We start from the raw sequence: 27,988 nt of genomic DNA on the forward strand, positions 1-27,988 counted from the left end.
GGGTCTAGGTGGGTCTAGGCGTGTGCCTCAGCTAGTTTAAGCGCCCTTTCTTAATTTTCAAAAGCTTAGGCATTAATTGGGATGGTGGCCAGCCGCCCAACGCCTAGGCGGGGCTTAGGCAGCACTAGATGGAAATTTTTAGAACAGTGTTATTTCCCTTACTGACAAATTGTCCCAATATAACTTCAGAGCTTCCTTTGGTTTGAAATGAATACACATTAAAAGTTTGCATAACTAAAGAAGTTCACATATTCCTTGTGTCATACCCTATACTCATCCTCGACAGAAGACTTTGACACCACCTTCTGTTTCTTACTACGCCATGTAACAAGAGACCTCCAACAAACATAAACTATCCATGTGTACCTGTCAGTAACTTTGCAAGACCAATCTGCATCTATAAATTCTTCAACTTTTAAGTGACCATGTCTTCCATACAGAATTCCTTTACCAAGTGCATACTTCAGATAGGCCAAGATTCGCACTACAGCATCCATGTGATTGTGTGAGTGCATAAATTGGCTCACAACACGTACAACATGTGCAATATCATGACGAGTATGAGCTAGATAAATTAATCTCCCCAGCAGTCTTTAATACCTACCCTTATCAACAAGAACCTGATCAGCGTAAGTACCCAAGTAATGATTCTCTACCATAGAAGTGTCACCATTTTTACAGCATAACTTATCAGCTTCTTTCAACAAATCCACAACATGTTTCCGCTGAGAGAAGAAACCTCAACTCTCCCAAATTTTTCTCTCAAATTTGGATGCAAGATTTACCTGTAACTTCTGGATTTCTTCTTAATCATGTCAGGTAATAATCATGTCATCCACATAAATAATTAAAGCATCAACTTGCCAAGCCTACACTTTAGGAACAAAGTTTGATCTGAATTATTGTGGAGGTACCCATATTTTTTTCATTGCTTGAGTAATTTGTCAAACCAAGCAGAGGCAATTGCTTGAGTTCGTATTACCCATAAAGAGACTTACACAATCGATACACCAAAGTATTACCACTTACATCATATCTTGGTGAAAAAACCATATACACATACTCTTCCAAGTTCCCATGAAGGAATGCATTCTTCAATCAAGCAATTTAATAGGCTAATCAAAACACGTACCCCTTAGCCACTATCATTGCTTTGTACCTATCCATAGATTCATCGGCATTGTACTTGATTATAAACACTCAACGGCACCCAATCGGTTTATTCCCTATTACTATCTCTCAGGTTTTATTGTTTTTGAAAAACGGACATCTATTCATCCATAGCTTGTATCCACTTAGGGTCTCTTATGACTTCTTTGACCTGAGTGGAACTCTATTTGATTCAATGTGATTTACCAATGCCCTCCGTTATGGTGAACAGTTCTCACATGATCTGTAATTAGCAATTGGATACTTCACCTTTCCTTTCAAAGAGAACATGTCAGGTGACACATTGCAGTTTTGTCTTGCAATATTGGAATTAGTTGTATACTTACCTCTTGGATATTCAAAGGAGATGGAACATGCACTACATGATTAGAGACACCGACTGATAAGGAACAATGTCAAACTCTTTCTTGGAAGGTTAAAATACTAATAAGGAACAATATCAAACTCCTTCTTGGAAGGTTAAAATACTTAGTTCACACAAGACCATGTATTGCATACGTTGAAGTGTTTTTAGTCATTTTATGCATGCTCCTAGTATTGATCATAGGAATGCTATGGATCGCATATTGAGATCTTTGAAGTCTGCACCGGATAAAGGTTTTATGTTTGCCAAGTATGGACATCTAAATGTTACTGGGTATATACCAATTTTGATTGAGTCAGATGCATCACTGATAGAAGTTCTACTTAGGTTATTTCACCTTCGGTAGGGGTTATCTAGTTGGCGAAGTAAGAAACAAAATGTTGTTGCAAGATCAAGTGCTAGAGCTAAGTATCGAAGTATATCACATGGCATTTGTGAGTTATTATGGATTCATAATGTCTCGTTAGATTTGGGAGTTAAACTTGGAATGGCTATGGCACTGCATTTTGATAATAAGGTTAGGACTGATATTGCTCACAATCCGGTTCAACATGATACAACTAAACATGTTGAAGTGGATATTTATTTTATCCAAGTAAAATTGGAAAAAAGATTGATCTGATACCTTTGTAAAATCTGAAGATCAATTGCCATATGTTCTCACTAAAGCTGTCTCAAGTCGAGTGTTTCATTTAGTTCACTTAGCAAGTTGGGCATGAATGATATCCATTCACCAACTTGAGGGAAGTGTTGGAGTGACTAAACCTAGTGTACTCTAGTTCTGCACACTTCTATGGTGTATACAGGCGGACTCCTATAGTGTAGTGGGGAAGCTTCGTGTAATTAATTTCTTAGGTTGTATAGTACACCAGTATGTTCATATAATCCTCCTTACCGAGAAGACATGTAATCAGAAAATTCATACATATTCTACCAAATGCTCACTATCCTATTAATTATCGTCAGATTAGTGTAAATTTCAAGATTTGTGTAAGAAATAGATTAAGTCAAACTCATCTAACGGTAATCAATTAATTGGGTAGTGACATTATCACTTTATGCGTTGAACAAAAATATTTCTAACAAGAAGAGCTCTTGTACAGTGTATACCAAAATAAAAGCCGCTACAGCAACCACAAGAGCTAGGAAAGCAAAAACCAAAAAAAAAACTATATGCCTCGTTTAAGGAATTTATAGCTCAGTTTGTTAAGATCATCACCATAATTCCCCACCCCCACCACAATATCACTTTGTATCAAAGGAAAACTAAACCTTCATATTTTAACATATTGCATTTGCATATTAAAGCTGGTGCTCTTGATGGCTCTCCGGGAAAGAGTTGACAAAAAACCTCTTAACAAGCAGCCTTCCTCCTCTTTGCTTCATCTCCCTCTTGTTAGATCTTTCTGAAAGACAATTGTGGCCTTGGAGATCTTCTTGCTTTTCCTTAATGTTCTTCGCACATGCGATTGTTGGGGTGAATGAACAACCACCATTTTCCTCAAGTTCTGAGCATGCTCTAGTATATACTTCGATAACTCAATTCCATTAGACCCACTGGGAAGTTCTATAGTCACCTCCTCAAGTTCAGAAACACAAGTAGGGTTTTCTAATTTCCAACGCTCTACATCAAACCCGGAGGACTGGAAAGGCAATGAACAACAGGCAGATTAATTGAGAATTTCTCCGAAACTGATATAATGAAAGGAAAACTAATTCATTCTTTAACCATGATCAACAAGACCAGATTCCAGACAAGTCAAATGGAGAGGTGATCGGAGACATACGCAGAACCTTTACTACTTACTTCAGTTTTCGAATGGAGGAAGATTCTGTCAGTATTTATGCGCAAGGTACTCAAATTTGGCATTGTTTTAAACAGACAGATCATTGCCAGGACTAGGTCATCAAGCAAGCTCCCAATATCAATACGTAAATAACGAACATTAACTAAAGGTCTTGGCATAGAACCTTCCTTGGTACAAGGGAAAACCTAAATGACAAAAAAGGAAGAGAACCTGTAAGAACAGTAATGAAAACTAAGAGAACCTGTAAGAACAGTAATGAAAACTATATGCGATAGAATACCAAAACTGAGTGATGGAAATCATAAGTTGGCCAAAAGATAAACGCATCAAAAAAGTAACAAAAATTGTATGCAATGGATTGAATAATCACCAATACAACATATGCAAAAGATAATGTTCGTTATCTTTAGACTGACTAGCAGTATTCAGAAAAATACGAATTTTCAATCTGGCTTATATGATTAGTAACGCAAAAGCAATTACATCTTTCAACTTTCAACCAATTCTGATAAATTAATCTTGTTTTTCAAACGAGGAAAGATTACAATCTAATAATAGTGGATTGCAAAGTATCTAGTTTTCACCGAAACAAAGAGAAACAACGCAAATAGATCAATTCAGTTTTACTATAGTATCTCTTTACCTTGAGGCTCTCTGCATTTAGAATAAGAACTTTGACCCTGCATATACTGCAGAGAAACTCGGACACAATGCCAAAGTCATATGCTCCATTCTTCAGAAAAAAAAGGTCGGCTTTCTCTAAACGAATGAATTCCCCCAGATTTTGGTGGATCAACAATCTCCCTATCCATTTCATACTTGTAAGATTTGGAGCAAGAATATTTATCGATTTTCTGTGTGGAATAGATTTAATGTCAATAACTAGGTCTACAAGTTTCTCAGCTGCAATGCTAAGTTGGCACTGCTCCGTCAGAGAGTGATTGACAAAACTAAAGGATAACAAAGACGAGCTTTCGATGGTAATACTTTGTACCCCAGACACTTGTTCGAGACATAATTCCTTAATGCAATTACAGTAACATGAAAACCACTTGAAAAACCCCTCATCTGCGATTTTAACATTTCTCAACTTCAAGCATTCAAGATTAGAGAAAGAAGCTGAGGAGGGCTCTTTAAAGACCATAAGCTTCATGTCCACCACTAGAGACCTCAAAGATCGACAAAGAAAGACGCAAGATGGAAATGGAGTCAGTGCCATCCTAAATGAACCACACTCAAGATCAAGTACTTCAACGTTACACTTAACCGCATTGTGGATCCACGTAATCACTCGAAATTTCTCCTCTTCATAGGAAAATTCCTTCACCAAAAAGTATTCAATATCCCAAACCAAACGAAACTGTTGTAACTTTTCATCCCCACGATGAACCAAGAACCTATCCAAAGAACTCAACAACATTAACCGCTTACTGGACGTTGACAGATCCCTATGACAAAGTTCATCAAAATTCAACGACGGAGTTGACAGACAGAGTTCTTTGCATCTTTTGGATGCACTGCCAAAACAGGCTAGGTCTCTTATACTGAGGAAAGAGAGAATGTGATGAACAACTTCGTCCGAAAGATCGTTAAATCTGTCAACCCTAAGCCACTGTCTCCCATCCATCTTTTTCTATCTTTTTCTTCAGTATGACGCCAACTCGAACCCTAAACTACACGTTCTATCAGAAACCGCGATCAGAAACCAAGCCCACTTACGTCTTTCTTCTATTCCCACTTTCTAATCAAACTTCCTCTTCACAATCGATCATCCTTGCACGATGGGATAACAAAACAAAAGATCGATTTTTCTGAACCAAAATAAAGACAAGTAGTAATAGTAGTCTTGATATTAAAACGTACCATTCACGCAACCCAAGAAAATTCGATCATACTCTCCTCTTCATGGCCAAACAAAGAACCCTAATTTTTGTTAATTTGGGGTTTGACCAAAAACATCGGTGTGATTCTTTACGGAAAAAAAAAACATATTCTACGGGTTTCAATTGGGTCATGTTTGAACCCAAAAAAATTGCCCTTGGGCCAACCCTCAAAGTCTCTCAACTTTTTCGGACCAAACGACTGATTATTGCAAGTCTTTCAATTTTACCGCAGGTCCAACACCAATCATGTCTATGTACCATGTGCAAGTACGATTCCTCCAAAAAAAAAAAAAAAAAAAGAACAAAAAAAAAACAATGGACACTGATGATTATAACAGTTGAAACATTTAATTGGAATCATTGATTTTATTTGGTGCATTGATCTATAAATTGCGGGTGCCAAAAGATCAAAAACCTAAAATGAAATGATGACTAAGGATCCGTTTGATAACCGTGTTATAACCAAGGCCATTCAGAACCAAACCAATCAGGAGAGCTTGACAATGTCCACTTCTTGCAAATAGATATACAATAGACAATAGAGCAATTGCAAATAGTTTTCTGATAAATTATTCTAACGCCCTTAGGAGGTATCAACTCTCCTTAACAAGAGCATTTAACCAGCTAATCACGCGATTAATTACATATGTGATATGATACATGGATACAATGTAAACCAGAGGAATTTTCTTTTAGTCTGGAGGTCAGGGAGGGGTTATGTGGCTTTAAGCACGAAAACGTTGATTGGAACTAATAACCTGTACTACACAATTGGAAACATAATTTTCAGGCTACTATCATCCAGCTAGATGAAAAAGACAGTGGATCAAAGATCATCTTTGGTACTAAAATCATAACAGAAGTAACAGAATAAGAAAGCCATGAATTTCAAGAAAAACGGAGTTTTTCCATTTAACTTTTGAGAAACAAAAGCAATTACCATATCAATCGCCGTCACTTGTGTGGAAGAGAGGGAGAGAGAGCAACACATTATGCATTGAAGAATAATATCGATCGGATATAACTGATCTGTGTGACAACATTTTAACTTAAACAAACCAATTCTGTTGTAACAGCCATGTTTGCCTGAAAATGTTTCTGAGTTTCGACCCATCTTCCATGAAGCCATGTTTGCCTATACCTTTTCTCTGGCTTTGTCTCACGAGGTAGATGTCCTGCAGAATGTGTTTTTCTGATATTATCTTTGAGTTTGAAGTACCCAGGACCCAAAGTACCTCATCACCCTTAGCAGGTTGGGATGGAAATGCTCGGGGACTTCATGGAAAACTACTGCTGATTTATCATTCCCTTCTTCCCGTAGCATCAGAATAGATGTGACCATAGGGCAAAAGACCGTCATATATTCATAATCCATTGGATACTGCTACCAAGTGTTCATTTAAACTACTTAAAACTCCATACAGTTCCTTTCTTTGCTCATGCCTTGTATCATAGGCTAGAAACTCATGGATCTTGTTACCCAATTGGATTGAGCTACAACCAGGAACTTTCTCTATTCCCTGCTGTCTCATTGCTAACCGATAGGTCAGCACATCTTTCCATTGTCCAATTGATGCACTCAAATTTGATATTAGAGTTAAATAGCTGGGGTTTGCAGACTCCTGCTCCATAATCCGTCTGGTTAGAGACTCTAACAGGTCTCCATTTCCATGAATCTTACAGGAACCGAGTAGACTTCCCCAAATGACAGCATTTGGCTTCAAATGCATGCTTTCTAAGAACCTGACTGCTTCTTCCAACTTCCCGGCCCGACCTAGAAGATCAACCATGCAACCATAGTGCTCTATTCGGGGTTTGATATTCAACTCTTGTTTCATCTGGTTAAATATTCTTTTGCCCTCTTCCACCAACCCTCCATGAGTGCAAGCTGACAGAACAGCAATGAAAATGACATCATCTGGTTTTGTTCCTTCTAAACACATAGTATCGAAGAGAAATATGGCTTCTCTACACAACCCATTAATAGCGAGACCTGAAACCATTGTTGTCCATGTAATTATACATCTTTTAGCCATCTTTTTAAAAACTGCTTTTGCACTTTCTACATCTCCACACTTTGCAAACATGTCTATTAGTGCATTGCCCAAGGGAATAGACAAATCCAACATGTTTCTCTCAATATAGGATTCAATCCATTTTCCATGTTCTAGAGAGCCCAAGTGAGTGCATGCAGATAGTATGCTGATCAAAGTACTCTGATCCGGGCTGCACTTTCCGTCTATCAACATCTGGCGGAACACAAAAAGTGCTTGATCAAACATGTGGTTATGAACATAACCTGCAATCATAGCATTCCATGACACAACATTTTTAAATGGCATCTTATTGAATAAGTTCATCGCTGATTCAAGATCTCCAATAGCGGTGTACCCTGATATCATGGCCGTCCAAGAAACTACTGTTTTCTGGGGCATCTGTTCAAATAAACACTGTGCAGACTTGACATCACCCAACCGTATATACGCAGTTATCAATGAATTCCACGAAACTTCATTTCTTTCTGGCATCCTCTCAAAAACTGAATGAGCTAATTCCATATTTCCAGCTTTGGAAAGACCAGAAACAACAGAGTTCCACGTCACAATGCTCCTCTCTTGCATTGAATGAAACAACCGCATAGCAGGTTCTATCTCACCACGTGCCATGTAAGCAGCAATCATAGTATTCCATGAAATCACATCTCTTTCAGGCATTTCACCAAACACCTGGGAAGCCAAATCCAACCCCACTCCGCATTTAGCATAGAAATCCAAAAGGGTATTCTGAACAAACACACTAGAGCCAAAACCCATTTTGACAATGTCAGCATGAACGGTTGTGCCATCTTCAAGGGCCGCAAAAGATTCACAGCCCCTAAGAAGAGAAGTGAAAGTGAAACTGTTCGGCGCAATCCTAGACGCCTTCATTTGATTATACACTCGCAACACATCTATACGATTCTTTCCTATACAGCATTTTATCAATGTATTGTACGCGACAACATTGGGACAACAAGAACTTTGAAAAATAGAATAGGCATAATGAAGAGAACCCAGTTCTGAGGAGAGAGTGAGGAGCTTGGGAAGCAAAAAGCTAGTATGTTGGAGTCCATGGACAAAAATCTGAAGATGGGTTTGTTTCAGTTCTTTGAGAGACTTGCAGTCTTGCATGATCTTCAGCAGTCTGTGGTCCATTGTGATCGTTCTTCATTCAAAAGACAGTTACTCTTCTTACGCAAGCGGGGAAATCAAGAGGGAACATATTTGGTAAAATCTTCCGCTATTGTATGGTCAAGCCTTCCTCTTTTGGAGCCACAGGCTTCACCAAAAAAAAAACAAAAAAAAAAAAACTTATCCCAGATTTCTGTTTCTTTCTATCAATGATGCTTGGCCGACACCTTATCTGGTGCTCAAAAACTTTCTTAATGTCTTTCTCAGCTAGCAAGCTCTTGGGTGCACCAACCCCGTATGCAATCACGATCCTGCGAGCTTCAGCATCATCTGCGAAGGGAAATTGAGGTTCAAGTGTTGTGTATTATGGCAAAGTTACGGCGCAAGTAAGAAGTCACATTATAAAATAGTATCAAGCTGCTCCAGAGAAGTTGCAAAAAAAAGGGAATTACGTACCAACACCAACATTACTATGAAAGTAAAACACAGAAGTTCTAGTGATTACCTGAAGCGGCGCAACAGTAATGACGCGAAACCGTCGTTCCGGCATTTATTCAAACACTTGGTCGGCACTCAGAAACTGACGAAAGAAGGAGCTCAAGTGGGTATCGGTGAAAAGAGCTTATTGTTCGAATTTCTGAATTCCTCTGCGTTCCTCTTGTACCAGAAATTAAATTCCACTGTATCTGTGTGGATGGTTCAAGTTGAAGACTTTGTATAGCAGACTTTCTTCTGAGCTCCGCGCCTTTAAATTGAGAAAAATTAACGAAAAGTTTAAAAAAATATTAGTTTTAATAAAAATAATATAAATAAAGATGCAGTGAATAGTAACAGAAAAAATAAAAATGTGATTTTTCATTAAAATTGAATGGTAAGTATTTCTGTTAAAACTCCCCTCAAATTGTCCTATATTTTTTATTCCTTCTTTTTGTTTTACAGTAATAACCGTTCTTAATATTTGTAGAGAACTTGATATAAAATTTGCTCGTTGGTCAAAAAAAATTTCAGCGTGTGAATATAGTTTGGTACATTAAATGTAGGAAATTCATTTTTTTCCAGCAAATTGCATAATTATACTTGTGTACGAAAGTGTTTCCGGCACACTGAAAATCTCACTATTTGGTGAGTTGATGAAATAGGTTATAGTCTGCTATGAGTTCAAGTTCGTTGTTTGAATGTGTTAAATTGTTTTAAAAGTTCTCACCTAGCGTCGACTAGGCCCTGTCTAAGTGTTTGGCGGTTGGTCACTAACACGGTTAATCTTTAAAGGTTTAAACAATAGGAAAATATGGCTAGACCTGACATGTGAATAACAAGAATATGTGTTATATTTTTCTTTTCCACGTGATCTAGCATTATTATCATTGTAGACTTTACGTGTACATATTTTCTATATTTTATTTCGCTTGATACATTGAAACATGATTAAAGAGACAATGATTTGCAAATGACATCATCACATTACAAGCAGACTTTATATTTTTTGTATGTATATATTATTCATCTTTTATTTGGATTAATGTATCAAAACACACGCACCATATTTGATTACGGTAACTTTAAAAAAAAAAAAAAGTGACATACACCGTGCAATTAAATATTAACACGTCATTTTCGCCTAAACATTTGTCAAACATATTTAAAAGATTTTTAAGGGCGCTTCCGATAAATAAAGAGAATTTCACACGCAGAAAGGCAGAAAGGCTATTGATAATAATGCATCAACATATATGTATGTATAATCGAGAAGTGATTAATTATTTATTCATATATCATCTTCTTTTTTTTCTTAATTTCCCCAGGAGGTCTCACAATCAAATTTACTAAAAGTTCCGCACTCCCCATGTCTCCAATCATCGGGTCCACATCTAGGGTTATTACAATCTAATAGGCACGAACACACCAACCACGAGCACCGCCCGGTGACGTAACCACCACCCCCTCGCCGGTCTCCGTGCATTCTACTGCATTTTTCTCTGCACAAGCGGTTGTCGTTTTTGGTGTAACAAAGACTCCAGAAAGGATGGGGACCTATACCCGTATGACACTTATCACATAATCTTCCTGCCACCCTATTTGCTGCACTCAAAATTAACCAAAAGAAATTATCAGCATTAACAATTTTAAAGACATCAAACTCATCGTAAACGTATATTATGTGAAGGCTGGAGAGATTAGAATTTGAGACCTCCTCGTACCAAGTAGGAGCCAAATTTTGTTAAATATCATGCATGAAAAAGAACACAAAAAAATAAAATTTATTGATTTGTACGATGGAGTGAGATTTACAAAGATGTCCCATAAGTAATGTTGTTTTCAATTGAAACTCCTTTGAATGGTGAAGAGACTTCTCTTTTTTACCGTAGTAAAAGTTCTTTTTTTTTCATGTTTTATCTTCACTAGTCTATAGAAACACAAAATTAAAAAAACTTTGAAGTGAGATAGACTTACGCGAAGTTGAGAAAAGCAACAATAAAAATACGAATCCAAATAGTCTTGTATTCATAGTTACGTGACTATTTGGCTTCATGTTTTTACCTTCGATCCTTGGCTAGCTAGCTGTACATGCTTCTACTCTTTTCCCCTCTTTTTAAAGTAATTCTCCTCTTCAAGTGGAAGATGTGCGTTAAATTTAAGTGATTATGGCAAAGTGCGTTAAATTTAAGTGATTATGGCAAAAAAAGAGAAACATAATAACCATAGTTAATTTAATGCAAACCCTAATCAAAGTAAATTAACTAGCGCATGACTAACTGTAACAACTCAATTGTTATATGAAATATAAACTCAATGATAAATTACTCTCCTAGTAAAAAATAAATAAATTAAAAAAAAATTCAGTTTCCAAAATTTTTGCTATTAAGTTGTTAATGGCGAAAAACAAGTGCACTCGTCCTTCCCCGTCACCACCCAAATCCCGTGCATCCACCCTAATGCCAAGTGCACTACCAAAAATTACTATTTGTCCGACAAATGTTTGCTCAACGAATCAAATTTTGTTTGGAAAAGTAACTTTATCCGACGGAAGAAATTAGTCAAACAACATTGGTCAACATTTAGGGTTTGTTCAAAGTCTTTAGGCGAGGAAACCATTTTGACGGGAAAAATAAATTTTGTCAAACAAAGTTTTGGCATCGAGGAAAAAATTGGAGCGTATTATGTCACCTATTTCTCAATGAAAATTCAGTTTGTCGACTTATGTGATATTGGCCGACACTCCATTTCATCGGCTAAACTATAAGGTTCATCGGACAAAGTCATTGCCAAGGAACCCACTAACACTTTATCTGCTCAATGATGTTTTTGACGTTGTCTGACAAACCATTTCGTCAGGCAACACCCTGTTCATACAAACAGGCCAAGCGACCTTCTCTTTCTCTTCTCCTTTCTTTCTTTCTTTCTTTCTTTCTTTCCCCCAGTGCAGCTCTCCTCTGTCCTTTGCAAGAATACTCTCTCTCTCTCTCTCTCTTTTATTTGCTCAACATTGTTTTTGACGTTGTCTGACAAACCATTTCATCAAGCATGTTCATATAAATAGGCTCGGAGCCCTTCTCTTCTCCTCTCATTTCTTTCTTTCTTTCGTTATTTCTTTCTTTCTTTCTTTCCCCAATGCTGCTCTCCTCTGCCCTTTGCAAAAACCTCCCTCCCTCCCCCCTCTCCCAATTAATTTGTTTTTTTATTCGTTAAATATTTTTAAAAAGTGTAATTAATTACCTCATCACCTATCTCTCACTCTCCCTCTCCCAGTTAATTTGTTTTTTTTTATTTGTTAAAATATTTTTTTTAAATTATGTAATTAATTAATTTTGTTTGTTGTAAGTTTGTGAATGAATTAGAATAAATTAACGAAAAATGTATGTATTTATTTCTTAATTTAATTTTTTAGTAAAATTATTTATTTAATTGTGATATATATATTGAGATTGTGAGTTATGTGAAATTTTGAATTTGTGTGTTATTGAAAGTTTGAAACAAATGTAGCTTAGGTGAATTTAATCTGTGCAACATTATCTTAGGAAGTCTCGGTGTGAAATTTTGAGTTTGTCTATTATTAAAACATATGATCAATGCAAGCTACTTTAGAGAAGTTGCAAAAAAAACTTTGAATATTCTAAAAGGCGCTAGCTGGGGGGCGAGCAAGGGCCTCCTAGCGCCTAGGCGTCTTGTGGGGCCTATGTAGGGACCTAGGTAGACGGGTGCTGGCGGGCTAAATGGTCGCCTAGGTAGGCCTAGGAACCCGTTTATTTTTTAAACCCCTAGAAATTAATCGTGACTGTAACCAACCACCTAGTGCTTTGGCGGGGTAACGGCGCTTGTCGAACACTTGATGCACTTACATGAATATTTTTTTTTTTGAACAAACGATATTATCTATACTAAGGAGGAGGGAGTGGGCTTAGACTCACAATGGGCTAGCAATAAGTGGTTTAAACTCACCTTTGCTGAGAAAATCAAATTTAAAACCTCACTTACAAATGAAGAAAAATACCACTAGACCCTACTAAGTGGCTGAATTTTGTTATTTATTTGTGATTTTCCATAAGCATATTCAAGATGTAAATTCTTGAAGCACTTGCATGATCTTGGGATCCATTTGAAAAAAAACCCTCATCGTTTATACACACAGATCTCAACTTCAAGTACTCGAGATTAGAGGAGCAGTGAGGGTGCTTTTAGAAGTGTACGACCCTTTTTGAAATAGAGACCTCAATGATCCCCAAAGAAAGACAGAAGGAAACGAAGGTCGTCTCTCCCGATAAAAAAAAACATCCGGATGTAAACTCAAGGACTTCAGGTTAACAACTGACCTTGTATATTTTCCAACAAAAGACCTCAAAGATTCGCAAAGAAACGATGGAACATCATTAAAACGATCAGATACCAAGCGCTATACGATGTGTGGACTTTGAAAGCAACAAGATGCAATACATTTGAGAGAACTTTCAAACGTCTAGATTCTTCGTCCGGCGAGCTTGCTTAAATTACGATAAGCTATTGTCAACCAACCCTTCACTACTGTTCTAAGCTAATCAATACCTTACAACAAAGCAAAAGTATCTCAGCCTTACACCTAGGCTAGACGTTACTTTTGTTGAATGCAAGACATGTAAGCTGGAAATCAATTTACTCATCTGGGTGTCCTATATTCCTCAAAGACAACTGTGGCAATATTGGAAGCCATTTTGCGTTTCTTTACCTCTGCTATATCGTTACACTGCCAAGGCGAATGAACGATCTTCACCTTCTTCAAATTCTGAGCATGCTCGAGGATATATTTTGCAAACTGAATTCCGTTAGATCCCTTGCACAGCTCTATCGTCACCTCCTTAAGTTGATGAATAAAAGAAAGGTTTTGCAAACCCCAGTATCCCATGTCAAACCCAGAACACTGCAGGAAAGGCAACAATCAACTTGCGAATCAATTGAAAACACACACAGAGAGACATAGAGGCTAGACTTTTGCTTACACATTCTCGGTCACATGACCATTGATTAGTCTTTATCTCCAAAGTATTCAAATTATGTAGTCCTCCAAAAACGGAGACCATTCCTGGAACTAGGATATCACGGAAGCTTCCAATAGAAATGCACAAATGAAAAACATATCCTAATAGTCTTGCCTTCAAACCCCCATTGAACAGTGCCTACAAGTTAAAAACACGATACCCAAATTATCAAAAGGTAAATTTACTTGATCAGGCAAAGTAATCTAACAGCGTTGCAGAACAACAATTCAAACCGAACTAGAAACATAAATATCAGTTTTTTTCTAGCAAGTGTGATTTTAAATTTAGTTTCAAATTAATTTAACCAACTCTAACAGCCTTTCTAAGAAATAATACAGGACCAAATTGTAAAATACTAGAATAAAAAAGATATAAAATATTTAAAAGAGAAGTGTCTCGCTACCATGGTGGTCTCATGGTTTAGCGTAAGAACTTTAACCCTGCTTATACTGCAAAGAACCGCGGACAAGAAGTTAAGGTCATCCGCTTCAGGCATCAAAGAAAGTTCAGCTTTTTCTAAACACATTAGTTCCCCCAAATTTTGGCGCATCGACAAACACCCATACCACTTCAGATACTTAAGATTTGGAGCACGGATATTTAGTAATCTGCTGCCTGTAAGAGTATGTTCCCAGCTGATGCATATTTCTTCAAGTTGCTCACCTGAGATGTTGATGTGGCAGGCACCGTCAGCCGAGTCAGCAACCATCAAAAAACTAAACGATTTCAAAGAGGAGCTTTCAATGGTGACATTGTTTATTCCCTCAAGATATTCAAGATGTAAATCCTTGATGCACTTACATGAACTTGAGATCCATTTGAAAAAATCCTCATCTTTTATACAAACACATCTCAACTCCAAGTACTCGAGATTAGAGGAAGAAGTAAGTGAGGGTGCTTTAAGAAGTATACGGCCCATGTTCAGAAAAAGAGACTTCAATGATCCACAAAGAAAGACAGACAACGGAAACAAAGGTTGTCTCTCCCGACAAATCATCATCCGGATATCAACCTCAAGGACTTCAACGTTACAGCTTACAGCATTGTGGATCCATGTCATCAATCGAAAAGTCGCATCTTCAAGAAAATCAGGTTCAAGGAAATCGTCAAGGCAAAAATCATCCCAATAGATACGAAATCGTTGTATTTTATTAACGCCACGATGCATCCATAAAAACCTATCCAAAGAACTCAACAACTGCTTAAAGCAGGAAACCATATGTGCATCAGAAAATACATCAATATCCAATGAAGGGGTTGACAGATAAAGTTGTTTGCATCTTTTGGACACACAGCCGAAACGAGTGAGGTCTGTGATAGCAAGGAAGGAAAGAATGTGATGAGCAACTCCATCGGGAAGATCACTAATTCTGTCTGTCATACTCTTAGCAAAAGCTCTAACTCCTTGACGTTGATAACTTCCGGCTGCCATTAATTTACGATTTCCATCCATACTGATGCACTCACTGGGTTTTATACTTTACAAGAAAATTGGGTCTTCCATTTTCTGCACTTTTACAAGGATGGTTGAAGAGTTCAGTTAACCAAAGTAAATACAAATACTCAGTTATATTTATACACTGAACTAAAGTAAAGAGAATTCATTCCGGTTTTTCGCCATGGAAGCCCTTAATAACATCAGACTTTAGAGAAAAACACATGTGAAAGCTCAATTCTTTAGAGAGAAAAAAATAAATAAATAACCCAATACACGTTGTAACACCAAAGGAAATTTCAGAACTACAAATCCAATTATGATCTTGAAGTGCTTTTCTATAAAACTTATAGTTATCAGGGTGCTTTTTCTAATTTACTACTATCTTTCACAGATTAAAAGAAATAATTGATGGGGTCGACAATCGAAAGATAAATGCAATTTTTGCAGCACCAAAAACCCCGAAAGAGCCAAAAATAGAAACCCACTTTACCAATTCAACAACTAAAACAATTATTAGATTCATAACAGGACGTACCAGCAAGCATCTTCTTCTTTAAATTTGAAGGACCGATTCGGCACATTGGTGCCCATATCGCGCTCCGGAAGCGGGAGCACCTCGGTTCGTTTGTGGTACGGCTCGGAACCGGCTGGATCGGCCCGAAACGGCTTGATTTGTGAATATATGGTGTTTTGGCTAAAGTTGCAGAGGACTAGAACCCTCGTTGAAGATCGCCTAATTTCGATGATGAAACAGACGACAGCTTTTGCTTTATCAAACACATTGACGTTTGTTGCGCCGGACTATCTCAGACTGGATTAGCTTCAAGGACTAAGCTGGACTGGCTTAGACTAGACTAAACTAGACTAACTTAGTGAAGCGTTTGGTGCAGTATTGGACTAAGAAGCTGGATAATAACAAATTCTAATATTATATTATTTAATATATAAATTATTAATATTTTATTATGATCTTATCTTTTTCTCCATTTTTCCTACCATTTCCGTCCCACTCTTTTCCTCTTCTCTCATCGTCCCATCCTCTCCCTCTTTTTTTTTCCTCTTAGACCTCTCAATTCATGTCTCTTTCTCATTCCTGGTCAAACTCCTTATTGATTCCAGTCTCTATTTCTCTGTCCTCCCTCCCTCTCTAGCTATGCGTTGTTCGAACGGAACCTCACGGCTTCAATTTTCCCGACGAGTTGCAGGTTTCCCGATGTGTTTTCCGGCCAACCCTCGTTAAATTAGATGAAGTTAGCACCGCCAAAAAATTCATCACCATCCCTGGACCGAGAACTTAGCTTTGAATGCTCGAATCTGTCATGGATTTGAAGAAGCCCATACAGGCTGAGACTTCCAGGCCATTTTCCGGCCACATTCAACCACATTTTAGCCTCGATTCAGGTAAATGGTAATCTTATCACTCCCAGCTTCAATTTGGTATATTTTATATGAAAGTTGATTGTGAAATGGATCTGAAAGAGAGTCGGAAAGTTAATGATTGATCTAGGTGACCGGAGATGACGAGGAATCTGTCGGGAGTGGTCGTTGAGCATGACGAGGACGAGAAAGAGAGGATAGTCTTAGCTAGTCCCATGGTTATTGGGGGGTCTCGCTAAGACCTCTTAGTGAAGGGTTTTGTCCATGCTAGTCCCCTTTAGTCTCATTAATGTTAGTCCCAGCATGGAACAAACACAGTATTGGACTAATAGCTAGTCCAGTCCAACTTAGTGAGGGCAAACAAACGCCCCCTTGGTGTTCCAAAATTTTTAATAAGCTGTTTTTTTTTTAATTTTCCAGAAACCAGTCCGTAACTTTGTGATTATCAGTTTTTTTTTTAATTTTTTTTTTAAAACCAACTGGTTACTTTGTCGCGGCATTACACCATTTGTGATTAGCAATATTAGTCCTAATAATAATAATAATTAAACATCAAACTAGTTATTTACAGAACTGTTCCAATGCAAACCGAGACATCAGATGAAAATGGTGCGAGAAAGTTTTAGTTGAGTGCCTTAATAAGTCTTTTGTAATAGACTAGCGAAATTAGGAAATTTTGCAATGTCTACTCTCAACCATCTCCACAACAGTGAATTTGAGGAAAATCAAATTAGATTTTGTAGAATAAGGAAATTTTTTAGTTTTATCTTTCAAAAACTAGTTGTACCATAATTTGTATCATTTTTTTAATAGAGATGTAACTCACATATGTTAACGGATTCTATCTCTATTAAAAAAATGATACAACTAAATAATAAAGTGTAGCATTATTCTTTATTTTTATCTTTTGTCTAGAGGAAATGAAAATTTTAAGATACATGTAATTAAGGGTATGAAAAATGTCGGACCAAGTTCAAGGTGAGGTTCAAGGCTGCCTTGCATCTAGGCCAACTTTGGCTATTCTAATAAGTTGAACTTGAAAACTCTAACTTTCAATACAAATGACGAGGTATATACAGTAGTATCAGTAACTTCATTTTGTAATATTAATTATATACTTTTTTATATGTGTCAAACTATTTTTTGTATGTAAATATAAATGCTACCTCATGTTATTCCAAATTAAACAGTTTTTACACTTTAAAAAAGTTATTATACACTCATTTTCGGTTTGATTGAGACAATAATACTTGCGGCTTAAGGAAACCGCCATAAGGAAAAGGATTAATTGGTAACATCAAGAAATCCTTGCCACATTAGGAATTATACTCCGATTAGGAAAATGATTTAATTGAAAACCCTATATATGCATATTTATACCTTCAAATACTTAATTACTATATTGCACTAAACCTTTGATCATCTCTAGCTTTGTTTACCATATTCTTGTTCTCAAACCATGACCTCAAATCGTCGCCCTCCAATAAATATTCGACGTGTTATGGTCGCCCTCATCGCTGGCATCTTTATCAGTATCGTCGCCGTCTACACCGACAATACCGCCCACTACCGCCGTAACACATTTAACGTAACTCATGCCTTTCTCACCGGGTTCAAGCTCACCATCACCAATGGCTTCAACACCCTCCACTACAGTCTTGCCCTCACCGTCGCCGTCCAAAACCCCGACCGCCACTTTCGCCACGAAAACATTCAAGTCGTCGCTTATTACAAGCGCCAAAAGTTTGCCACGGCAAAATTTACTTCTTTTCTCCAAGTGCCGAAGAATACGACTCTTGGGACGCTTTCGTTTGAAGGACAAGTCAGCGGCTTCATTGCCAGCGTTGAAGAAGATGCAGGTGGAGCTTACGAAATCGATGTCGAACTCTCTCTTCGAAACAGTTACTTCTTCATGTCACCTATTAAGTTCTTGTATCCGAATATGCCATCTAGGGTCACGTGTGACTTGAAGGAGAAACTATGTCGTGCAACCAAGAAGAAGTTATGTCCTTTTGCGTATAGGGCGTCCAACGTCCCTCATTAACATGACCAATGGGATCATGGGATCGATGGAGGATGTTCTGTCCTTTTTTACTTAGGGTTTGATTATGTATATTGGATTTTGTTAATTCGTAAGCAAAATGTGTACATTGGATTTTATTAGGAGTGAATTGCCGGTTAAGTTCTTAAATTATTACTCAAGTGAAAATTAAATTTCTGTATTAAAATTTCAAAAAATAAGGTCATAAACTCATTAAAAACTATCAATTTCATCTTTTGAGATTTCAAGCTTTTCATCTAATTCTTGTAAACCATTAGAGACACTGCATGCATAGAACCACATGTATGTTACAACATGCATACGTAAAGGAAGTATGCTTACCTGAAGAAGAACTCGCCATTGCTGCACGAAATGAGAAAGAGATCTTGCACACTCAACAGCCAAAAGTTCCAGTTTAGAATAGGGTTACGGCTCAAAACGGATGGATAATGTGAGTGCAGAACCTCCTAATATATAGTCAATCATCCATGATATCAAGCCTATTAACTGATGCTCATGATATTCCATATTAATTAGGATTTTGATATAGTTCTACTTGGTATTTAACTCTTGTCAAAATATGATAAGATTACTTAAATATAATTGCATGTTATTAGGACTCCTAATCTTAGTCAAATAAAAACATGATTTTCTCAACGTGATAACTCATAAACTGAACAACAAGTATGTCGAGAATAAAAAGTCATTTTCCTTGACACTCACAAACTTACACTTCGTTGTATACTTAAATTATGTGGTTTGCTAATAACATACTTTAAAGGATAAAATTGTCAAAAAAATTAATGATAAAAATTTAAAAACTTTGAATTTTAACGATCAAATAAAATAAATAATATTACTATTGATTTTTAAAAATAAAAAAATAATTTTTTTATTAAAATAAACAATATCGAAAATTAATTACTTTTTTTTTTTTTTTTAAGTTCCCAAAATTATCACTTCGAAGGCCGTGATCTGACGCTGTCTTACGCTAACTAGCCTTTTCGCGAGAAAAAAGGAATAGCCCTGCCCAATGACTGAAAATTTTGACTCAAAACACAGTTACAAAAAAGGTTTTAAACCCTGCTAAAAGGTTCATATTTTTTTAGGGTTGTGATACCCATATATCCTGTTTTACTTTTTATATACTTTTTGAATTTTTAATTGTCTGATCAGATAAACTGAAGAAAATTAATGAACAAAAATTATCAAAATGTGTGTAAGAAGTCCACACAACCCTTTTTTTATTGGTTCTTGACCTTTAAGCTTGAGTTATGTTACCGTGGATGGTGGGAAGGGGTTTTGCAAATGGGTTTGTTGTTGCTGCAGATTTATGAGAACATTGGGGCTCAAAAATGTGATAGGGTTAAATAACATCATCATTGAAACCTCGTCTTGGGATTCATTCGGGGTTGAGTGTTCCTCTTTCTTTCAACTTCAACTATTCAATCTTAAGATCTCTGGTGAGAAACATGAAGAAATAAATATAATCTGGGATATTGATGAGTGTCTACCGTTGATGGATAATACGTTGGAAATTTCTGCTCCCAATCTCAAGTATTTGGAATGGGATCTTGAGATTGGGATGGTAGTATGATGAATCATCAGAATCTGGCGAAGTTGAAGTTGAATGTGGTTACACACCTACACCGTTACTTATGTGGTGTGCCTGAACAGGAGCATAATTTGGAGAATTTGAAAACTTTAATAATATCTCATATTCTATTCCGTGATGGCGATATTGGCCTTCAAGTTCAAAAAGTGAAATTTTCTGCCTACCTTATTGTCCTTATTATTTTGGTTATTTGGCCTAGTTTGAAGTAACAATGACACATTTAACAGTCATTTTTTAAGTTCTTTAAATAAATTTATGTAGCGCATTCTACTAAATTTAGCTTAAGCTCCTCATCCATACATAGAGCATTTTTAACAAATTGAGCTTAAGTAAGTTCCATGGTACTTTAAAGTTCTTTGTCCTAACAAAGAATTTGAGTTTTGACATATTATATGTGGAATATTTTTTTTGTTGAATTGATTGTTTGTTAATTTTGTAGGCATCTGTATTTGATAAGGGATATTGGTAAAGCCAGAACCTTGATTTAATTTCTCAGCTGAAGGAGGTAACGTTGGAATTATCTTACGGGCCAAATGAATCCGAGTTGCAATGGTTTTGCCCGAACATGCTCGGGATTTGAAGAAAATGGTTGTGGAGGAGTTCAGTAGCGAGAGAAAATCACAATGCGCGGTTGCGCACCACTACTGTCTCGTATTGCTAACTATCAGAGTTTGTGGTTCCAATGTTGCGATGTCAGGGTTTAGTCACACAATTACGCAAGCAATCGAGTGTTTATCTTGACGAAGTTCTCTGCTTTTACTTCCTACTTTAGTCTGTGATGTGACTGACGGGCCTAATTTTCTTCTCTGAGGAGCTCCTTGTGCTATATGGCTTATATATCCAATGAAAATAGGTAGACCTAGCACTCATTTGCTGTCAATTTCAGCTGATTGACATACTTGTTGCTTGCAGATCTACTTTTGTTTTTTATTTTTATATCGCGTTTATTAATTCGTAATCGGAATGAGAATAAGGAATTCGATTCTGATTACGAATTATACATGTGTTTACTAAAATGAAGAGGAATCAAAAGTGCGTGGGGCTCACACAAAAAATAGAATCCAATTCCTGAAATTGGAGGATTTACATTCTCAACATATACAAGGTATTAGGATTCCGAATTACCCAACCAATCGGAATGATAATTTTTTTTCCCTTTATGCCCACACTTACTTTTATTATTTTCAAGATTATCCTTTTAATCCTAGACTTATTTCTCTGAAAATGCTCCTAACAATTTCTTTCCATATCTTTCTAGGTTATTAAACATAATTCTATGCTCATTTACATTATGCACAACTCCATACATATGCCGAAGAGAAAAAACTACAACTTGAGTAAGAAAATTTAGATATCAAAGTCAATACTTAAATTTATAAAAAAAATAAACAAAATCATTTTAGCATGTCTATAAAATAAAAAAGTAATTTAATTTTTTCTTACTATTATATACTATATCAAATTTTATTAAAAAAAGTATATAAAAGATTTGATTTGAGACAAGGACATTTTAGTAATCATACTGGTTTATATTTCGATTATGCTGAATTAGTAAACAACTTTATGGAATTGTATTCTGATTCCGAACAGTTTTAGTAAACAACTTTAACATGAATCTGATTCTGATTCCACGACATTTCAATTCCTCCTCAATCCAATTCCTCCTCAATTCAATTCCTCTCAATTTGATTACGGATTAGTAAACGCACTATTAAAGTAATAGGATTCTTTCTCCTCTTATCTCCATCTACTTTTCTATTCTCACAAACCTCTTTTTATCTTTTTTTGGTTATTAAAAAATTAATATAAAATATTCACGTGGCTTAACTATAATCATTCAGAGAAAAAATACGAGGAAGGCTAAGAGTGAAGAGAATTTTACTCCTTTGAAGAAAGATACGAAGTGACTTAAAATGTAAATTACACAAGTTGTAATTTTTTCCCATTTTTAATGAAGTTTATTTTCTGTTTAAAGAAAAAAGTAAACTACATAATGGTTCTTGAATTAATAAACAAGTTTAAATTTGATTTCTGAACTAAATTTTTATTAATATACATTCTTGGATTATGTTTAAGGTATAGCATTCGTCTTCTGTTAGATTTCCCGTCACAATCTATTTTTTTATTATAAATTTTTAAAAAGTTAGAATAAAAATAAACCAAAAAAAGTAAAATTCAAACAGAAAAATAAATTCAACCAACTAAAATCTACCAGCTAGCCATCCATCTGCTCCCATCCTTACCTCCAACCTCTCGAATCCATATCTAGGTTTAATTTGCAATCTCTTTGGCCCTTTTGATTTTTGGGTTGATAAAAACTTCTTGAAGACACTTTAGCATTTTACTTAATTGTGTGAGAGAGAGGTTGTCGCAAGTACTGTTAAAAAGAAAAAAGTGAATGAGATCTTTATCTCTCGTGGAACAGAACTCACTTTTCATTACTATTACTTGTTTTGGAGTAAAACGATATAGTCAATGTTCACAAAAAAAAAAAAAAAAAAAAAAAAAAACGATATCGTTAATGAGTTGAATATTTAACTCACTTCATTATATTTTTAGTGTAAATTATATCGTTTGTTAAAAAAAAAAAAAAAAAAAATTAGTTGGAATTGAATTCGCCCTAGGTTCACCAAACTTTAGCATAATTTATAGATGGAGCGTTTTGATATAGATGCTTGATTTTTTTTATTTTCTTACACCAAACATCTAAGAGCAATTCCACCTAAAAAATGCGCCAGCACCCAACCCACTCAGTGAACAGTAATATATCATAATGAACAGTAATAGGCCAAAGCATCTCCACTCCTAACAAAAAATAGGCTAGTTAATTTTATTAAAATATTATTATTTTTATTATAAAATAATAAAAAATATTATTTTATTTTTAATTTCTGACTTTAATCTCTGTAATCTCTTTCCAGCTTCTTCTTTCCCAACCTCACTCCCACACTCCAAAACCCGAATCCAACGGCGCGATAATCTCGACTCCGATCAAAACAACCTTGTACGAACGAAACCCAGAAATAACAGAAACAATCCTTGCAGACAACCTCATGTCGTCTCTTCAAGCTCCATTGTTGGGCCTCGAAACGACGATCGCGAATTGCCGTGTCAAAACACCAGTGTTGTAAACCTCCGATAAGTTTCTTGCGTGAATATCGAGTCTTGTGGAAAGCATGTCCAAGTCGCTCTGCATCAAGAGCTTCCCATTGTACGAAAGATCGATGCAGCGACAAGCTCCTCTCTCTTCTTCTCCTTCCGTGGCTCTTTGCCCTCCAACACCACGTTGGCTTCAGCATGGCGTCAAATGGGCCGGTCCCAAGGTCTGTCAATTTTGGGCTAGCCTGGAGACCAGCTTGGGCTGGGTTCTAGGCAATCTACTCCGTTGGAGAGACTTCCCTAGGTGATGGGCCATTTTTTTGGTTGTGTGTTGGCCTATCCCACCCCCCGTGGAAGTGCTCTAAGGCTTTTAGAGTGCGTTTGTTGCACCGGACTGTCTCGAACTGGACTAGCTTCAGGGATTAAGCTGGATTGGCTTAGTGAAGTGTTTGGTGCAGTGTAAGACTAAGAAGCAGAATAATAACAAATTCTAATATTATATTATTTAATCTAATATATATTAATATTTTATTATTTAGTCTCTTTTTCTTTTTCTAAGTTCTCTTCCTCTCTCTCCCCAAAATTCATTCCACACCTGTAGATCATTCAAACAATTACAGAGCAAATTAAATGCCAATTCCAAATCACATCAAACCCAGTTCGAAATCAAAACCCAATTTAAATCAAAACCAAATGAAAACAAGAATCCCAAGCTACTGTCCTTGATGCAAAATACTTCGCTGTCGTCCCAATACAGCCAACGTCTTTATCGCCGTCGTAGGCTCCGGCGTTCTTGGCCTCCCATATTCCTTCAAGCACACTGGGTGGCTCACCCACCATTGGGTTCACAAGATCTCGTCAATCGCGTGAAGTCGACAAGTCCGAGGTCAAGTTCGAAGCGAATCAGACAAGTCCAAGGTTGAGTTCGAAGTGCAGCGAAGCGAAGCAAACGGCTAGAGTTGGACAAACGACGGTAAGAGCAGGATCTTCCTTAGTTCGAAATTTTTGGTTCGGGGTGAAGAAAGAGGGAGAGAGTGGTGGTGGGCTGGTGGTGTGATCTCATTGGAGTTGGCGAGTTGTGGTGTGATGGTGGTTGTCGGTGCTCCAGATAACAGAGAACAAAGAGAGGATGAGATGTAACATACAAAGACGGAGTAGACGAGGTCTTAGCAATCCCATGGGTACTGGGGGGTCTCGCTAAGAACTCCTAGCGAAGGAGTTTGTCCGTGTGAGTCCCCTTTAGTCTCATTAAACATAATCCCACTACAAAACAAACACGGGACTGGACTAATAGTTAGTCCGGTCTAGTCCAGTGATACTTAGTGAGGGCAAACAAACGTCCCCTTAGAGATTTAATCAAACTACTTTTCTACAATTTTATTTAATTTACTAATTAATTTCAAATCTCACAAATTATTATTATAATTAATTTACTCATTAAATCCAATATATAACAAATTCCTAAAATCTTGCAAAAGAATATATTGTTAATTTATGTCCCACTAATTCAATAAATATTTCAAAAGAAATTAAAAAAAAAAATCAATAATAACAAAAAAAAATTTGAATTGTGGGTGCAAAAAAGACTAATTCTTTTTTTTTTTTTTTTTAAAGATAATCAAATAGTAATATTTTAAATGTACCAACGTACTACAAATAATATTACTTACATGAGATATGCATGGCCATATATATTAAAAATAGCGTATCAATAATTTGCTACACTTTATTTTTTGTTTAGATACATACTACGTTACTGGTACGTTTATACTATCATAATTTTGGTATGTAAAAAATTAACAACAAATTACATGTAACTCAAAACCTATCAATATATATTGGCATTTCTTAAATTGTGACATCCCGTTCCGGAATTATCGAAAACGCACGTGTGAAATTACAATTTTGCCCCTAGTTCGATTTTGTCACGTTGTGGGTTGTTTTGTGTGTTGGGGCATGTGTTTGGAACCTTACACACTCCCACACACACACACTGACACTGCTCTCTCTCCCTCTGTCTTCTCCCTGTCTCCCTCTCCCCCGAGCTCCCTTTTGCCACTGTACATGTACGGACACACACCAAGAACCATTATCCCGTAGCAGATCGAGGAAACCAAGGGTGGATTTGTGATCGTGAGGTCGAGGGGAGCACGAATATACCCTTTTCAGGTAAGAACATCGATGTTTTCACGTCGATTTCTTAAACTCCGTTTTGGGTACTGTTCATGCAAAGCTTGTACATTAAGTTTTTGGGTTTTCTGAGCTCGTGGTTGTGTTTGTGAGGTTCCCAGGAGCGTCGGAGTAGCTCGTTGGACGACTTTGGACGTCGGGAGGGCCTGGTTCGAGGTTGGCCGAGCTTGGAGTTTTTGGACAGGTATAATCTCGTGATTTTAGCCCTTAAAACTTGTTGGGATGTTCTACTAGTTTAGGGCTTTAATTTGGTGCAAGAAACGTGGAAAAAGGTGGAGAAACGAGAGAGTTATAGCGATTTGCAGGTTTTCCGGCGACGGTGCCGGCGACGGCGACGGCGCCGGCGTCGGGGGCTGGCCGGGGAAGAAGCAGGAATATTCCGTTAAGTTTAACGGAATATTCCTGACGGCAGGGGTTAAGTCTAACGGAATATTCCGTTAGTTGATGGAATATTCCTGACGGCGTCAACTGACGCCGTCAGTGTGCTGTGCACGTGGCCGCGCGTGGGGGCGCGTAGGGCCGTGCCTTGGCCGGCGCGTGGGGGCGCGTGCGTGGTCCAAAATTTTTTCTAAAAATTTGGGCGTGATCCTGAGGTTGTGTAGATCACGTTGGTATATTCATTTGTCCATTTTGAGCAATGTATGAGAAGTTATTACGAGAAACGGGTTATGTGCTTTAAAGTTAACGTTTTTATAGTTGTTTCGCATCTAGGTGACACGTACCCAGAGGACGAGCGTGCACACGCGAGGCAGGGGGGCTACGACCCTTCTACATACCAGTGAGTGGGCTTTTGTTTTCCGTATATACCTATATACATATTAATTCCCAGAAATCAGTATAAATGCTTCGTTATATGCCATTTCTTTTATATATATTTGGTGGTTATGCATGAGTAGTGGCATATACGTTTATTTACGTATTCAATTATGCATATGTCATATATATTGATATGTGGGTGCTGTGGAGGCATAGGTAAGTGCCAGGTAAGCGTTCTTTAACGATTGCATTAAATAATGGTTAGAGATGCTTAGAGAGCTCATAACCTGCACCCCCGGTGTTAGTGCTCCCGCCCAGAGTAGGGCACAGTCCTTCACGTGTTGTTCACCTCCCGCACCATACGCTCAGCTTGGATCCAAGCTAGGTGCATAGGCCTGTCGTACAGACCACAGTAGGTGGTTCCGACTCGTAGGTGACCCGCGATTATTCGCACAGTCTTCACGTGATCATAGCACTAGAGCGTATATATGTATTACACCCAGGCCTGTCGTACAGACCACTTTAGGTGGTTCCGACTCGTGGGCAGGTTCAGTTATTGAGTTTGAGATTTGAGCTCTATATGCAGCCGTACAGGTCACGTTAGGTGACTCCGGCTGCCAGAGGATTATACGATTGATATGACTCATACCTGAGCACTTGCATATCATTATGAGATTTTGACATGACATATATTGAGCATGATTGGCATACCCTTGAGCATGATTGGGCATATCTATACATACGTACATATGTTATTTTTCTGGGAAGTATACAGGTTTTACGGCGAGGGGTTAGATTGTGTTTTGCTAAATGGTTTTCAAAGAGATTTGTTTTTGCCCACTCACGCTTTTATTTTGCGCCCCTCCAGGTTCTAGTTGCTTAGCCGTTGCGGTGGTTTCCCGTGAGAGCTTTTCGGCGTTCTGACAGACACCCCACATTGTAGGGTCGCCTTCGGGCGTACTACTGTTGTTGTTTTATTTGGACTGCTATAGACCTGCTCTGAATTTGTATCGCACTAACTAGCACTTATTCTAGTACTTGTATGCTAGTTTTTAATTATTCGTACTTTTATATTACTACTTTCTTAGCTTCCGCACGTGCACATGGCTACGTCACCTTTGTGTGACGGCCAGCACGCTCCGATCTCGGTCGGGGTGTGTCATAAATAGTTTAGATATATATATGGATTATTATATTGCGTCAAATTAATTTCAAACTCACTAGATATAATTATATCCTTAAATTGAGAGGGGAAGAAATTTCATAAAATATAGCAATAAATTAATTAATATTATTGATTGCATTTTTGACATAAAAATGAATTTGAAAAACACTTATATTTAGAATATAATTGGATTGTAGGATTTAATCAAAAGTCTAAAAATGAAGCATTGATTTGATTCTAATAATTAACTCGAATTTACATATTAGAAAGATGTAAATTTTATTTTTAATTTTTTCACGTCTCAAATTTATAGATTTTTACTAAAAATGGTTTTTATGAAATTAACCCACGCTATAAATGCAGTCCTCTCATTTGACACTAGTTGCCTTTGATACAAACCGTTTC

The 27,988-nt window shown here is 37.0% G+C and overlaps 3 protein-coding genes across 5 annotated transcripts; all 3 read right to left on the reverse strand.

Moving 5' to 3' along the window:
• Positions 1–2,547: 2,547 nt before the first annotated feature.
• LOC137713932 (F-box/LRR-repeat protein At3g59190) lies at positions 2,548–5,306 on the reverse strand. The gene is made up of 4 exons (XM_088683821.1): positions 5,206–5,306; positions 3,986–5,115; positions 3,342–3,527; positions 2,548–3,177 (listed from the first exon to the last, which is right to left on the reverse strand). Exons 2-4 carry the CDS (start codon positions 4,967–4,969, stop codon positions 2,917–2,919), a joined length of 1,431 nt encoding a protein of 476 aa, XP_088539947.1. The 5' UTR covers positions 4,970–5,115; positions 5,206–5,306; the 3' UTR covers positions 2,548–2,916.
• Positions 5,307–6,111: 805 nt separating this feature from the next.
• LOC137713890 (putative pentatricopeptide repeat-containing protein At5g59200, chloroplastic) lies at positions 6,112–9,179 on the reverse strand. Its single transcript, XM_068453239.2, has 2 exons — positions 8,901–9,179; positions 6,112–8,725 (listed from the first exon to the last, which is right to left on the reverse strand). Exon 2 carries the CDS (start codon positions 8,417–8,419, stop codon positions 6,590–6,592), a length of 1,830 nt encoding a protein of 609 aa, XP_068309340.2. The 5' UTR covers positions 8,420–8,725; positions 8,901–9,179; the 3' UTR covers positions 6,112–6,589.
• Positions 9,180–13,271: 4,092 nt separating this feature from the next.
• LOC137713751 (putative F-box/FBD/LRR-repeat protein At5g44950) lies at positions 13,272–16,111 on the reverse strand. 3 transcript variants are annotated; one of them, XM_068453099.2, is made up of 4 exons: positions 15,876–16,111; positions 14,306–15,409; positions 13,864–14,040; positions 13,272–13,784 (listed from the first exon to the last, which is right to left on the reverse strand). In XM_068453099.2, the coding sequence occupies exons 2-4, from the start codon at positions 15,353–15,355 to the stop codon at positions 13,524–13,526; spliced, it is 1,488 nt and encodes a 495-aa protein (XP_068309200.2). In that variant the 5' UTR covers positions 15,356–15,409; positions 15,876–16,111; the 3' UTR covers positions 13,272–13,523. The 3 variants fall into 3 exon arrangements, with proteins under 3 accessions (XP_068309200.2, XP_068309201.2, XP_088539954.1); XM_068453100.2 differs by having other exon boundaries at positions 13,352–13,784; positions 14,306–15,414; positions 15,876–16,087; XM_088683828.1 differs by having other exon boundaries at positions 13,352–13,784; positions 14,306–14,979; positions 15,876–16,063.
• Between the last annotated feature and the right edge of the window lie 11,877 nt (positions 16,112–27,988).

This window comes from Pyrus communis, chromosome 14 (assembly GCF_041283825.1).
Source record: "Pyrus communis isolate YQ-2024b chromosome 14, ASM4128382v1, whole genome shotgun sequence".
Classification (NCBI taxonomy): Eukaryota; Viridiplantae; Streptophyta; class Magnoliopsida; order Rosales; family Rosaceae; genus Pyrus; species Pyrus communis.